General features: G+C 40.3%; 1 protein-coding gene across 1 annotated transcript; it reads right to left on the bottom strand.

Moving 5' to 3' along the window:
- Positions 1-3,903: 3,903 nt before the first annotated feature.
- Positions 3,904-11,295, bottom strand: LOC133884853 (protein RETICULATA-RELATED 4, chloroplastic-like). Its single transcript, XM_062324430.1, has 8 exons — positions 10,667-11,295; positions 9,506-9,574; positions 6,442-6,573; positions 6,225-6,278; positions 6,073-6,117; positions 5,362-5,501; positions 4,393-4,518; positions 3,904-4,309 (listed from the first exon to the last, which is right to left on the bottom strand). Exons 1-8 carry the CDS (start codon positions 11,216-11,218, stop codon positions 4,273-4,275), a joined length of 1,155 nt encoding a protein of 384 aa, XP_062180414.1. The 5' UTR covers positions 11,219-11,295; the 3' UTR covers positions 3,904-4,272.
- Positions 11,296-12,758: the final 1,463 nt, after the last annotated feature.

Here is a 12,758-nt window from a genome sequence, read left to right as displayed (position 1 = left end):
AGGTGAAGCTTGCCCCCATTGCTTAGATAACACATGCAAATTGAGGTTGAACAACTCAAAGAAAATAGTGTACATGCGGCATCGACATTTCCTTCCTAGGAAGCACCTATACCGAAATATGGACAAGTATTTCCATGGCACAAGAGAGAAAGTGTTACCTGAGAGGCATTTTGGCAGGTAAGATATCTACAATCAGGTTAAGAATATCACTGTTGTCCTTAGCAAGAAAAAAGATCCTCCAAGAACAATGAACAAAAAGGAATATGAAGCAAGAAATCAATACTATTTGAGCTATAGTATTGGGAAAAACTATATGTTCAGCACTCTATCAACAGCATACATGTAAAGAAGAATATATGTGAGAGTCTGATCAGTACATTGCTCCAAATGAACAGAAAGAAAGAATGCACGAGCTGACCTTGAAGAAATGGGCTTAAGACCAAAGCTACACGCACATGATATGAACAAAGGAAAACGCCTACCCTCAACAGCTATCACTCTCTCTAAGGAGAAAAAAGAATTCTGCGAGTTCTTACATAGTGTGAAAGTTCACTCTGGTTACTCGTCCAATATCGCAAGACTTGTTTTGGTGAAAGAGCTAAAAATGAATTTTTCCATGATGAAGTCCTATGATTGCCATGTGATGATGACGTCACTGCTTGCAGTAGCTATTAGAAACATCATCTCAATTAAGGTTCACGAGGCTATCCTGAGCCTGTGCTTTTTCTTCAATGTAATTGAACAATAGGTGCTCAATCCAGACACGCTGGAGGAGCTAAAAAAAAGACACTTTGAGACTATATATTCTTGAGGTGTATTTCCCACCATCCTTTTTTTATATCATGGTATATCTCACTATTCACCTTGTGAAGGAAATGCACTCCCTTTACCCCATGTTCCTGCATCACATGTTTTCATATGAGAGATATATGGGTGTTCTCAAGTCATATGTAAGGAATCGAGCCTTTCCTGAGGGATGCATCGTGCAGGGTTACACGGTGGAGGAGGCATTGGATTGGTTTATTAATTATATTGACCCAAATAACACAATTAGCGTGCCTAAGTCTCACCATGAGAGGAGGCTCGTAGGTATAGGGGTTCTGAGGAAGAGAGTAATAACTCCTGATCCGAAGGTATACGACCAAGTTCAATTCCTTGTACTGCAACAAATGAGTGAAGTGTGCCCATATGTCGATGAGCACAAGTAAATGCTACTTGAAGAGAATCCAGGGAAGACCGAATCTTGGGTTGTGATGCAACATATGCAAAGGTTCACGACTTGTTCCGAGATCGAATCAGACAATCGAGTACTCCTACAAGTGCTCTAATGAAAAACTAGCATCATGCCCTATATACACAATTATGACATATCAAGGGTACGATATAAATGGATACACATTTTACACGGTTGCCCAAGATGAGAAGAGCATATAGCAGAACAGTGATATCCATATAGATGCTTATGACAACAACGTGCAGAGGGGCACATACTACGGTCAAATAGAGGAGATCTGGGAGCTAAACTACTTAGAATTCAAGGTAGCCCTATTTTGGTGTCGTTAGGTACATGGGGAAAAAGGTGTCACTAATGAAAAGTATGGATTCACTAGCGTTAATCTCAAACATGTTGGATACAAGTTTGAACCATTCGTACTTGCTAAAGATGTTCGTCAAGTCTTTTATGTGACTGACACAACAAAGAAGAAACGTTATGTGATTCTCGCTAGGAAAAGACGCATCGTTGGAGTTGCAAACGTCGTTGATGGGGAGGAGTTCAATCAGTTCGATGAAATCCCCCTTTTGCTACTACAATCATGCCACGCCTTTCGCCAACCGAGAAAACTTCATACCTGCGCTCTGACCATAACGAAGGGATCCATGTCAAGAGAGCACGAAAACGGCTATATCGATGTCAATTTTGAATTTGTATATATTAATGTCAAATTTGAATTTGTATATATTAATGCCAAATTTGAATTTGTATATATTAAATTTGTGATATTAATATCAATTTTGAAATATTAATGTCAAATTGGTAATATTAATGTCAAATTTGTAATATTAATGTCAAGTTATTTGAATTTGAATTAAGTGTCAAATTAAATTTGTAACTAGAATATTTCTGTCAAAGTGATAGGTGACGAGTGATAATGTTCACCCGTCACTTATTACAAGTGATAGGTGATGGGTGACAAGTGATAAGTGATGGGTGATATTGTTCACTCATCACCTGTGAGTTATTATAACTAATGGGTGACGATCATAACTGACGGGAGATATTTTTCACCCATCACTTATGACCATTTCACTATATATAGGCTACCTCCCTGTGTCATTTTTTCTAAGTCTTAGCCCAAACAAGGTTACTGTCATGGGAAGTGATTTTCTACACCCTAGAAGCTAATTAATGAGGTGAGAAGTTCTCCACTTTTAAGTTGAGTGTATTGTCCTTTCACAACCAATATAGTAATATTCTAATAGTTCAGTAGGTCGCACTCGTGGCTTGGGTCCCAAGATGTAATAGAGTTTGTGTCATGTGAGCGTGTGGCCATAGCCGGGTGTTGGGCTCGATGGTTAGTATCAGGCTAGGCTGGTATTTGTCAGGCTGGTTTTTCTATCCTCACCCTGTGGAGGTTTTTTATTTTTATATTTCAAAAACAAAAAGTTACAAAACTATTTGTCTGTTTGAATTTTTTTTGCAAAACTAGGCTATTGTCGCCTGTTAAAAGAGCAACAGGCATATATCATCCATCCAATAAATGATAGGTTTAAAAAAATAAACCTACCATCCTTTCAACGAGCGACAAATTAAAAATCCAAATAAACATTGTGGTCCAATGCTTTCAAAATTTTACACAATATCTTATAGTCATGAAAATTTCTGGAAAAACATTTGGTGGTGTAGAGGATACTATTATCTAGCTTTTACAAAAATTTTCAGCCACAATGAAATTTGCTTTTTTTATTTCTCATTGTACGTATCATATTTTTAGCTGAATTTTTTTAAACTAGATTATAGCATCCTCTACAACATCTTTTTTGCAAATTTTCATGACTATTTTGGTAGTATTTAAATTTTGAGAGCATTGAAAGTGGGGCAACTTTATTTTTTTTAACCTATCGTTCATGGGAAGGGCGATCGGCACACCAGCACATGTCCCTTTCCAACATGCGACAGTAGCCTATTTTTTCAATTTTTTCAAATAGGCACTTAGTTTTATAATTTTTTAATTTTTGAAATATAAAAATAAAAAATCTCACTCTGTGGCTTGGCTTATTTAGACGTATCCTGATGCGCGTTGGGCTTTAATGTGTGTCCTGCCTTTGGATTTTGGGCATGTTGGCGTTCGGCCGAGCTTCAGGTTTCGGTCATACGAGTATCCTCAAATTAAGCCCGGAGCGAAATATCCTAGAGTTTCCAGGAATTAGCTTTAAGCATTTTTTTTTTAACAGAACATCACATGCCATTAACTATGTGCAGCAAAATCGCTGGCAACTAAGTCCCGAAGGCAAATCGGTAAGCTGCCCAACACTTTGGGACTATAAACCTCAGCTAATAAAATGAACCATCTAAGAAATTACTACTAACATACATGGACAAGCTAATCTCGGCCAAGTAGTTCGAGACCTGTTTCTCCCTCTACCATCTCTGTTTCTTCCGAATCTGCTAGTCTCCCGCTCACATCCACGGTCCAATGCTATAGCACTCTGCCCTTCGTCCAAGATCGCTGGTAGTCATCCTGCCGCTTGTAATCACACTAGTGCTTACAAATAGAGGCCAGTTTTACAGATGCGACAGACCACCAGCACCGGAGACTGGAGTAACAGGGTACCACTTGTCCAATCTTATTTTGCTCACCTTCATCCAAACGTGAATGTCATGCAAACTTCGACTAGTTAGCGTAGGCATATGTTACTGCTTATCTATATTCCACATTTGTAACAAAATTTGGGAGTAAAACAAGACACTAACCAAATGATAGGAACTTGCACAAAAACAAAAACGACCCAAATTGTCTGAATCTTGTCAGATTAGACACAACCGAAAAAATAAGCCATCGAAAAGAATCCAATCACTTGTTTGCTGGAATTCGACAAATTACCCTTTCTTCCCCAAGCTTCCTTTGTTTTAAAAAAGAATTCAAAAATCTGTCCTAAGTGTCTCATGTGACGCAGATGAATAGTGAACCAGCTGTAGGAAGCATGGTAATATAAAGTCATGAAGAACCAAGATTGCTATCGCTTTGTGCAGTTTTATCTCTATACTCAGGCTTATTGTATGCCTATCCACCTGGCATAGTCGACCCACCTACACAGGGAGAAGTTTAGTCAGTAAGTAGCCTGATCAGCATAGACAGCGCTGTTAATCTCCTGAAGGTACAGATTACTCACAGTAGAGAACCCAAAAACGTGTTCCCTGTCCGAACTGCGAAACACAGTGCGCTCAATACTAGTTTGTGGCGGTGCAATAGTGGCTCAAGCATCCGCTGTTCAATCACTCCAGCCAAAATCTGGTATCTGTTAAAAGAAGTTCAAGAACAAACTGATAAGCACCAAACAGACTAGCATTAAGTTTACGGATGGCTGCTGTGGCATCTAGTGTTTGGTGTTAACCATATGCAAAATATCATTTGGTAGTTTATAATAACAACGAAGCAATGACAAGGATTTGTTGTACACATACAATCAGAAAGAGCACAAGATTTGTAGTTATACTTGCATTGCCTTCATATATTTGTAGTTATACTTGCACATTAGCACCATAGCTTGAAATGATCCAACGAAGAAAAAAAAAAGAGGAATGAACAACATATCCAACAAAGAAGAAACAGCATGTATTTCATGTATTTCGACAAGTTGCATTAGTCCTTTCCATCAAAAGTGAAAAAAAAATACTATCTACAGGTACATGTATTTCGACAGGGACTTTCTGCCCTAGGGATAATGCTCCCACGATATCGACTGGGCATGACAAAAAGTTTCACTAATCCTAAGAAAAAAATTCTTGCGCGGGGAACATAATATGCCCACTGTTCCTTCTGATCTAACATCATACAGGATGATCTTTGGTACAGGCAAAACAGAATATTCTCTTTTGTGCATTATGGTCCCACTTGTCATTTCTGTACGTTCCACATGCTACCGTTTTCTTCCCCACAAATGTGCAGGTGTGCATGTCCTAGACTCCTAATGCATCATATATCCATAGCCTCCTAATGTGCTAATTGGAGTGGGGGCAGTCACTCTAAATAGATGAATTAAACATAACATGATCTCTGAGAGAAGTTCATCAATGTGAATAATTAATCACTTGAAACAAATTAAAATATAAGTAGGGATTTCATATGAGAAGATTTTTACCTGAGGTTACTAGAAACTGCCATGTATACACCATATGCAACACTAGTTGATAAAATTGGAATATTCTCAACTTCACCAGCAAAATCCTTGCTGACAGCCTTTCTTGCTTTTATCAGTGCATTGGTCACACCAGTGCCGATCTGAGTAAGAAATTATCCATGCATTGTAAGCTTTTACATAGTTTTGAAAGCTTGACTTGAATAGCAAAGATGGCATTGAAAACTTGGCTTGAATAGCAAAGATGGCATTGAAAACTTGGCTTGAAAACTAGACAATTGTTTCTGTTATGAACCAAAACTAACCAGTATGATCAATTTACCACATTGATCTGATAACAAGAACAAAGACACTCTGGAAGGTATATCAGTCATCTCTTTTACAATTATTCGATATATCTGATATTTGAAGCTTAGAGGTCAGAGTATACACCTATACTAAATAAATTATTAAGTTTGTACACTCCAGGCCTCAAGGTTTTCCAGTAAACAGTGGTCATCCATAGCATTCATGCTTACATTAAAAACACAAAAATGATTCAAGCATTTCCTAAATTACTACCTTGCATAATGTTTTATGCTAATACTTTCTGCTTAGCACAAAGAAGTTCAGAAAGGAAAACAATTGCTCTAGTGCTGCTATTTAAGAGCAAGTCAAAACAGACTGCCAGTGGTGTTTGTCCAAGACATTACAGCCACATCATGACAAGCTTACCAGAGAGGCACTAGTTCCCACTGCAAAAAGCTTTGCACCATTCCTCTGAAAGAAGCCAAATTGTTAGTTCATAATAAAAGGCCATTAAAGCTACTCAATGTCAAATTGCCCATTGTGAGCAACACAACAAAGCATAGAAAGTTCAAGTTTACCACAATAGCTCCTACTCTCTGCAAAAGTGAGTATGATGTCCCAGCCAAAGCAATCTACAGAAGAAGTTGCAAAGTGATAAGGTCACCTTCAAGTTTAAGCAAAAAGAAAATGTCTTTCCTTTCAGAATAAAAACATCATTTTCATCTATACCTCTAAAAAACGGGGATAAACCTAAGGAACTTGTACCAATTCAATGAGAAATCAAGATCATGATACCTGGAAGGCATTATCTGGGCAGTTGTAGAAGAATTTAGTAATGGATCCAGAATTCATGGCTAGTGGTGGCTGCAGAGACACAGTTGGAGCAGGAAGCCATACAAGCATGAAATCTGCAACTATTGCCATGACCTGGAAAGTATTGGGAACTAAAGATTAAAAACTCTGTAAAGAGGAACCAATGAATAAATAAAAGAGATATCGTTAACAACAGAGATATTTAATTATTTTCTGAATTAGCAGAGATGAAAGGTTGAAACATTTCTTGCATTGCCATTAACTATATTTCTCAACTGGAAAGGCAGAAGTTAGGAAGTTCTGAGAGTTGAAACACTGTTTGGGCAAGGGGTAAACAAAAATTAACTAGTAAGAGAACTTTACTTGTAATTTGACAATCCTTTTACAGTTGAAGTAGCAAAACCAATTGGTGGTAGTGTTTTTCACAAGCAAGTATGAAAAACAAAGGCAATCGATCGTCATTTATTACTGCTATTTAAGAACTTCCATATGACATTCTTTTTCTGGCATAATTCTTGTAGCACGACATACAGTGAAGGCATCAAGGAAATCCAACACTTACGTGTTAACATCTTCTGCATATTTATTTAGTACCAAATGATTCATGGAACTTCTTGTCATTTAATGGTTTTCTAGTCTTTATCTTTACTACTTAAAACATTCCAGTTGGTGGTGATGGTGTTTCTGCCACCGCCACCAGCTCACCTGACATGTGGGGTTACCATCACAACTGTGTAAAAAATTCATCAGGAATACAACTAGCGCTAGGAATGGAACCTGCGACCACCTGCATAGCAGTTCTAAGCAAGGAGCTAGCCACCTGAGTGTCCCCTCTACAGCTTGCAACAGAGGAGCAATCATTACAGCAGCACCAGTAGAACCGCCTAAGACCACCCATTTAAAACATGAAATTCAGAGTGTTCTTCATCAAAGCAAGCATTCTGTCAAGCCAGCACCACCATCTCCCTCTCCACTAGCGAGGTTACATCCTCCACCACCTCTTCCCACTTCAGCCACCACCCTCCTCCCGCCATCGAGCACACACCTGCCACCATCTCCTCATCGCCGGCGAGCAGACTCATTGGCCACCATCTCCTCACGTCGCCAAGCACGCGCGTCCATTACAGCCCTCATCAGGCTGGTGAGCTCAGAATTGCGCGGCCATCCTTGTCCGGTGATCGGATGTACGCCACCACTCTACACTCGCCAACTACCTTGTGTTCGCCGTCATCTCCCTGCCGATGAGCACGCCCTTTGCCGCCATTTCCTCCCTGCCGGTGAACACAGGTGTCTGCCACCACCGTACTCCCCACAGGGTAGCACGCGTCCGCCACCGCCTTCCTCCTGCCAGTGAGCACAGGCATCAGCCTGCATACAGTCTGTATGATGCACGTCATCACTGCTGCTGGGCAGTCCCCATCCTATGCCTGAATTTCACTGCACCATCTTGCAAAATGCTCTAGTCTTTCCATTTTCCTGCTCATTAGGTTCAAATTGGTGTGCTTGACATCATCACAAGAAACCAATTCTCTCAATTTAGTAGATCCTCTGTTCCAATCACTATATTGCTATCTTCTGACTTACTAGCTGAATGAAATATGTTCATTTGCAGTGTTACGCTCCATCCATTTGTAGTGAAAATATGCAAATAACGTTAAAATATGCACACGTCGGCAAAGTGTCGTGGGATGTTGACATCTCTACGAGAGTAGAGAGGACCCAGAATGCATTTTGTCAAGGATTTCCTTCATATGGTGCAGAACATATTAAGTATATGCTTCTATATCATAATCATATTTCTAGAAAAGAATCACTTGACTTTTTATTAGGTGTTCTATAACATTTATTATAATTAATTTTCTTTTTTATCCATGGCAGGGCATGGGCATACAACTAGTAATATTATAAAAATGAAGCCATATATAGCTTACTTCTAAAAATGACCTACCCCTGCTTCCATCAATGGTGGAGTGGCACGACTCCACCAATGGTATTGTCAGACTGTCAGGAGCGCTACACCAACCACCAGTGGGGCACAGTGTGGCACCCCTTGCCAGGCCATCATTGGTGGCAGGGTAGGGTTTGGCACACCAGCAGTTCTGGAGTAGCAGGGACAGTTCAATCTAAAGTTTCGAACTACCCGTAGCACGCAAAAGTTCTTTGGAATGCCACTGATGGTGGTGTATCCGGTAGGTTCCACTTTTTGGAAATAATTTGGTAATAATTCACAGAAAAAAAATACTTTTTATTAAAGAAAACATGATTATAATGTCTAGATAGAGTGCAGAAAAATAACGAAAGGACTAGCCACGATGAACTTCAAAAGTCAAATACTGGGTAGCGAAGTTGTTACAGAATCAATTGTAAAGGAAGGGAACACATCTAGTGCTATCAGTTAACTCATGCTAACATGCTAGCCACATTAGTTAAGGCAGTTAGTCTACTTGAAAATTGTCAAGACACCTGTGGAGATAGTCCTTAAAGCTGTTCTTATGCCAAGAGAAATACCTGAAAAATCATAAATAGAAACAAAAGGAAAGGGAGAAAAGAAAAGAAAACTATCCACAGAAACACTTTTTATGTTCACTATAGGACAGATTGTATTTGGACATTAAATTTTATATGATTGTCAAAGATTTTGAGGGACACCATTTCTTTTACATTTGTAAAAGTTGATTTTACACCCCCAAACTAAGGGGGTTAACATGTTAACACTGAATACATCACAAACTTTTGTAAATTAGACAACAGATAGTCATTTTCGTTTGCTTTTGGCATGTTAGATTGACCTCAGAGGGTAGAGACGGAAAGGGGGACGAGCATGATTTGTTGGGCTTCACTTCATTATCTAAAAAATATATACACAGGAGCATCAAAGCATCTCACGTTTGGCGGAATAGACACTCAAAATAAGATTAATTCTTAGTTCTGAAAGAACAATTATGACAACAGCAGAAAAGAAAAATGGTTCCTAGTTTACAGTATTGAAGGAAAATGCCTAGCTGATTATAACGGCAAAAGAAAAAAAACACTTATAGGAGCATACCACATCTGCGACCACAAAGTCAAGCTCTTTGACAAAGTTCTCCCTCCTTTTCTCATACTCTGCAGCAGTCTAGCAAATTAAAGGAGTTATGTCAAATTAGCTGCAAGAAAATTATATATATACAATGCAAAGTAAAACACAAAATCATCTAACTGCACCAGGTCAAGAAAAATGGGGCCACAAAAGAAGCTTTCAGACGTACTGCTACAAAGAAAATAAAAAGAATAGAAAGGTGTAGCATATGGGCGTCAAATAGAAACATATTGATGTTTTCAACAACAGTACAGTCAACCCAAGCAACGAGTTTTTCCCTTTCAAAAAAAAAAATCATTTCCCTTTCAAAAACCCAAGCAACGAGCTGCATTGCAGCTACTTTCTCTGCTCAGAACAGATGGACAGACGTTCTACATACCATGTATTTACTGCAAATTTGTGCGTCCCAGAGTTTCCATCCAGTTGCAACTGGGTTTGTATTTGACAGATAGGACCACATAACAAAGCCAACAGAAGACGACTAATGCATATTGGCTAGCTGCTACTCCGTTCATTTGAAGAAATGTGTATATTTCTATTTCCAGCAATAGAATACTAGAGAATGTACAAAGGCTTCTTTTATTCCCCTCTTTTTGTAATAAACTGACATTTGCTATTGTTTTTGAAAGGAAAAGTCATCGAGATTCCAATTTGATTATTCCTGATTTAGTGAACTAAACTCCACAGCAAGCAGTCAATCCCCCCCCCCCCCACCTCCACCACCACAACTTTTTGAGACGGAGCAAAGGATTGGACACGCATCAGCATCAGACCCGACCGCGAGTCTCGAAACAATCTGAGCCAAAATCGGCCGGCATCTAAGTCCAGGCCACAAAAAGCTTGGCACTAGAGTCAGTCAAACCCCAGAAAACCAAATCGCATCTGATGATCTGAATCATCGAACAACAGCAACAGCAACAAAGTCTTTATCCTAAGCAAGTTGGGGTAGGCTTAGACATAAAACCCACGAGATCCAACTAAAAAGATGATATAATAATAATAATAATAAAGGTCTACGACAAGACTGATGCACAAGTCATGGTTCCGGTGGATTGCTAACTTGCACGCTAGTTTTTGGGATTCGAGTCACAAACCACAGGAAAAAAAATTGCGAAATTTCTTGCGGACCTTGGTGAAGATGCCGACGCCGCACTCTATGGCGACCTTGGTGAGGAAGAGATCGTCGGCGAGGAGGCGCTCCTTGAAACCACCGAACTGGAGCAGCCACCGGAAAACGGGCGACACCTCGAGGTCCGCGAACCGCCGCACGATCTCCCCAGGCACGCGGCCGCCCTCCACGGCGGCGGCCAGGTCCGCCGGCAGGCTCTCGAGCTTCCGACCGAGCTGCGCCAGCACGAACAGCGCCTCCCTCCTGTTGACAAACGCGTCGTCCCCGTCCCCGTCCCCGTCCCCGTCCCCGTCCGCGCTGCCGCCATCGCCCTCACCTCCTCCTCCTCCCCTGCCCGAGGGAAGGTCATCATCGCCACCGCCGCTGCCCGAGGAGGCGAGCGGGAGGGGAGGTAGGTGAGGCCGCGCGAGGCGGAGGGAGGGGAAGTGGAGCGGGAGCGTGCGCGGGAAGGGTAGTGCGGCGTGGAGCGGCGGGCTGGGGACGGGCTGGCGGCGGAGGTGGATGGGGGCGGGGGAGGAGGAGGAGAGGGAGGTGGGGGGAGGGAAGGCCATGGCGCGGGAGGCGGGCGGGGTGGAGCGGTGGGCGGCAGCCGGTGCGCGGTGGGATCAAGATGAGAAAGAAAATACCTAACCTGTTGCAGCTTGTCAGAAAGAAAAGGAAAGACCGCGACCCATCTATTTGATTTTTGCACTCTATATTGTTTATAGATGACACAGCCGCACAAGTTTAGATGTTTTTTTGACATGTTTGGCTCTGGTTGTATACAGTGAGTTAGCCTGAATTTAGTTAGGCTAAAGAGACGTAATACGGTCTCTTTGATGGGTTGTATGTATTTGTATGTATTTAGTTAAAAAGAGATCGTATTTGTTTGTTCGTATGAGTATATATTGAATTATAAATAAATTTATTTTTCTATAAATAATTTAGATTGAAAATATTTTTATAAATTAGTATATCAATTTTTTTTCTAATTTTTAGGAATTTATTTGAGGCATAAAATTACTATAAGTTATAAAATTAGACTTCTTTGGAGAATTTTCATTAAATATTGGGATATGCTTTTTAATCAAACTAATTAAAATATTTTGCTAGTAAACTCTAGATTGTTCATGAAAACATTCAGAATTTTTGAACCACTCTTATACCTCTAAATAAAATCAAGAGTTAAATAAAAATACATATGTACACCACATATACAATTGCACCAGCGAGCCAGGCTCAGCGGAAACAGATTCCATGGAGCTAGACCGGCACAGCGTTCAGGCCTGATTGTCACGATCACCGAGGCAACCAAACGTGCAGGACCCGCCCACAGACCCGCCATTTAAGCAACCAACCAAACAAGCTATTAGTAGATCCACCGTGCGGACAGAGGAGCTCAAGGCCCATGTATGTACACCTCGAAGCCTCTAAGCCAACCTCTCCCCTCTTAATATTTTGGCATGGTTTAGAAAAAAAGAAGAGAACGAGGAAGAAGAAGTGATAGCTCGTTACTTGATGACACTGGATCATTAACATTTGTGGATACTTATAGCAAACATGCCATTAGAAAGATGGTAGTAGAACATCTTAAGGTATGTACGTGATTTTAGTGATTTATGATAACATAGTTAGTATGACAAAAATGTTTGTTAAGTATATACTTTAGTAGGTCTCATGGATGTAATACATGAAGAAGTCACAACAGGTAGGATAAAGTTTGATTGAATTGGAAAAATTTTAAAGAATTTGTTCTCACCGGATGGTCTAGCGCGGAGGAGTTGTACACACCAAAGCATTTTGTCCAGATGTCATTAGCCTCATTAGATGGTTCAGTGATTAGCATTGAGTAATACCGGAGCTTTTCTTTGGGACATATGTCCAAGAAAAGATAAAGTGTAACACCTAATGGTCTGGTGCTCTACGTGTTAAACTCATCAGAGTGTTTTTGACAAAGGCGGAGAAGGCTGAATGAGTCACTGGATAGTCCGATGATCAGAGTGTACACGCCAGATTATTGCACCAAAGCATTTTGCACAGAGAAACCGAGATAAAGAGATGAATGAATTAGACTTGTTCTATGAATTTATTGTGATCAAATAGGATGGATTT

The sequence above is a fragment of the Phragmites australis genome, chromosome 11 (genome assembly GCF_958298935.1).
Source record: "Phragmites australis chromosome 11, lpPhrAust1.1, whole genome shotgun sequence".
NCBI classification, from domain to species: Eukaryota; Viridiplantae; Streptophyta; class Magnoliopsida; order Poales; family Poaceae; genus Phragmites; species Phragmites australis.
This window is presented reverse-complemented; position numbering and strand designations above follow the sequence as displayed.

What these genes read in the sequence shown, in the direction of transcription:
- LOC133884853 (XM_062324430.1), bottom strand. Translation starts at nt 11,218, where the DNA reads ATGGCCTTCCCTCCCCCCACCTCCCTCTCCTCCTCCTCCCCCGCCCCC. An exon ending in ACTTTGTGGTCGCAGATGTG is followed by an intron (nt 6,574 to 9,505) that starts GTATGCTCCTAT and finishes AATACTTTCCAG; the next exon opens with GTCATGGCAATAGTTGCAGA. An exon ending in TGGGAACTAGTGCCTCTCTG is followed by an intron (nt 5,502 to 6,072) that starts GTAAGCTTGTCA and finishes TTTCTTACTCAG; the next exon opens with ATCGGCACTGGTGTGACCAA.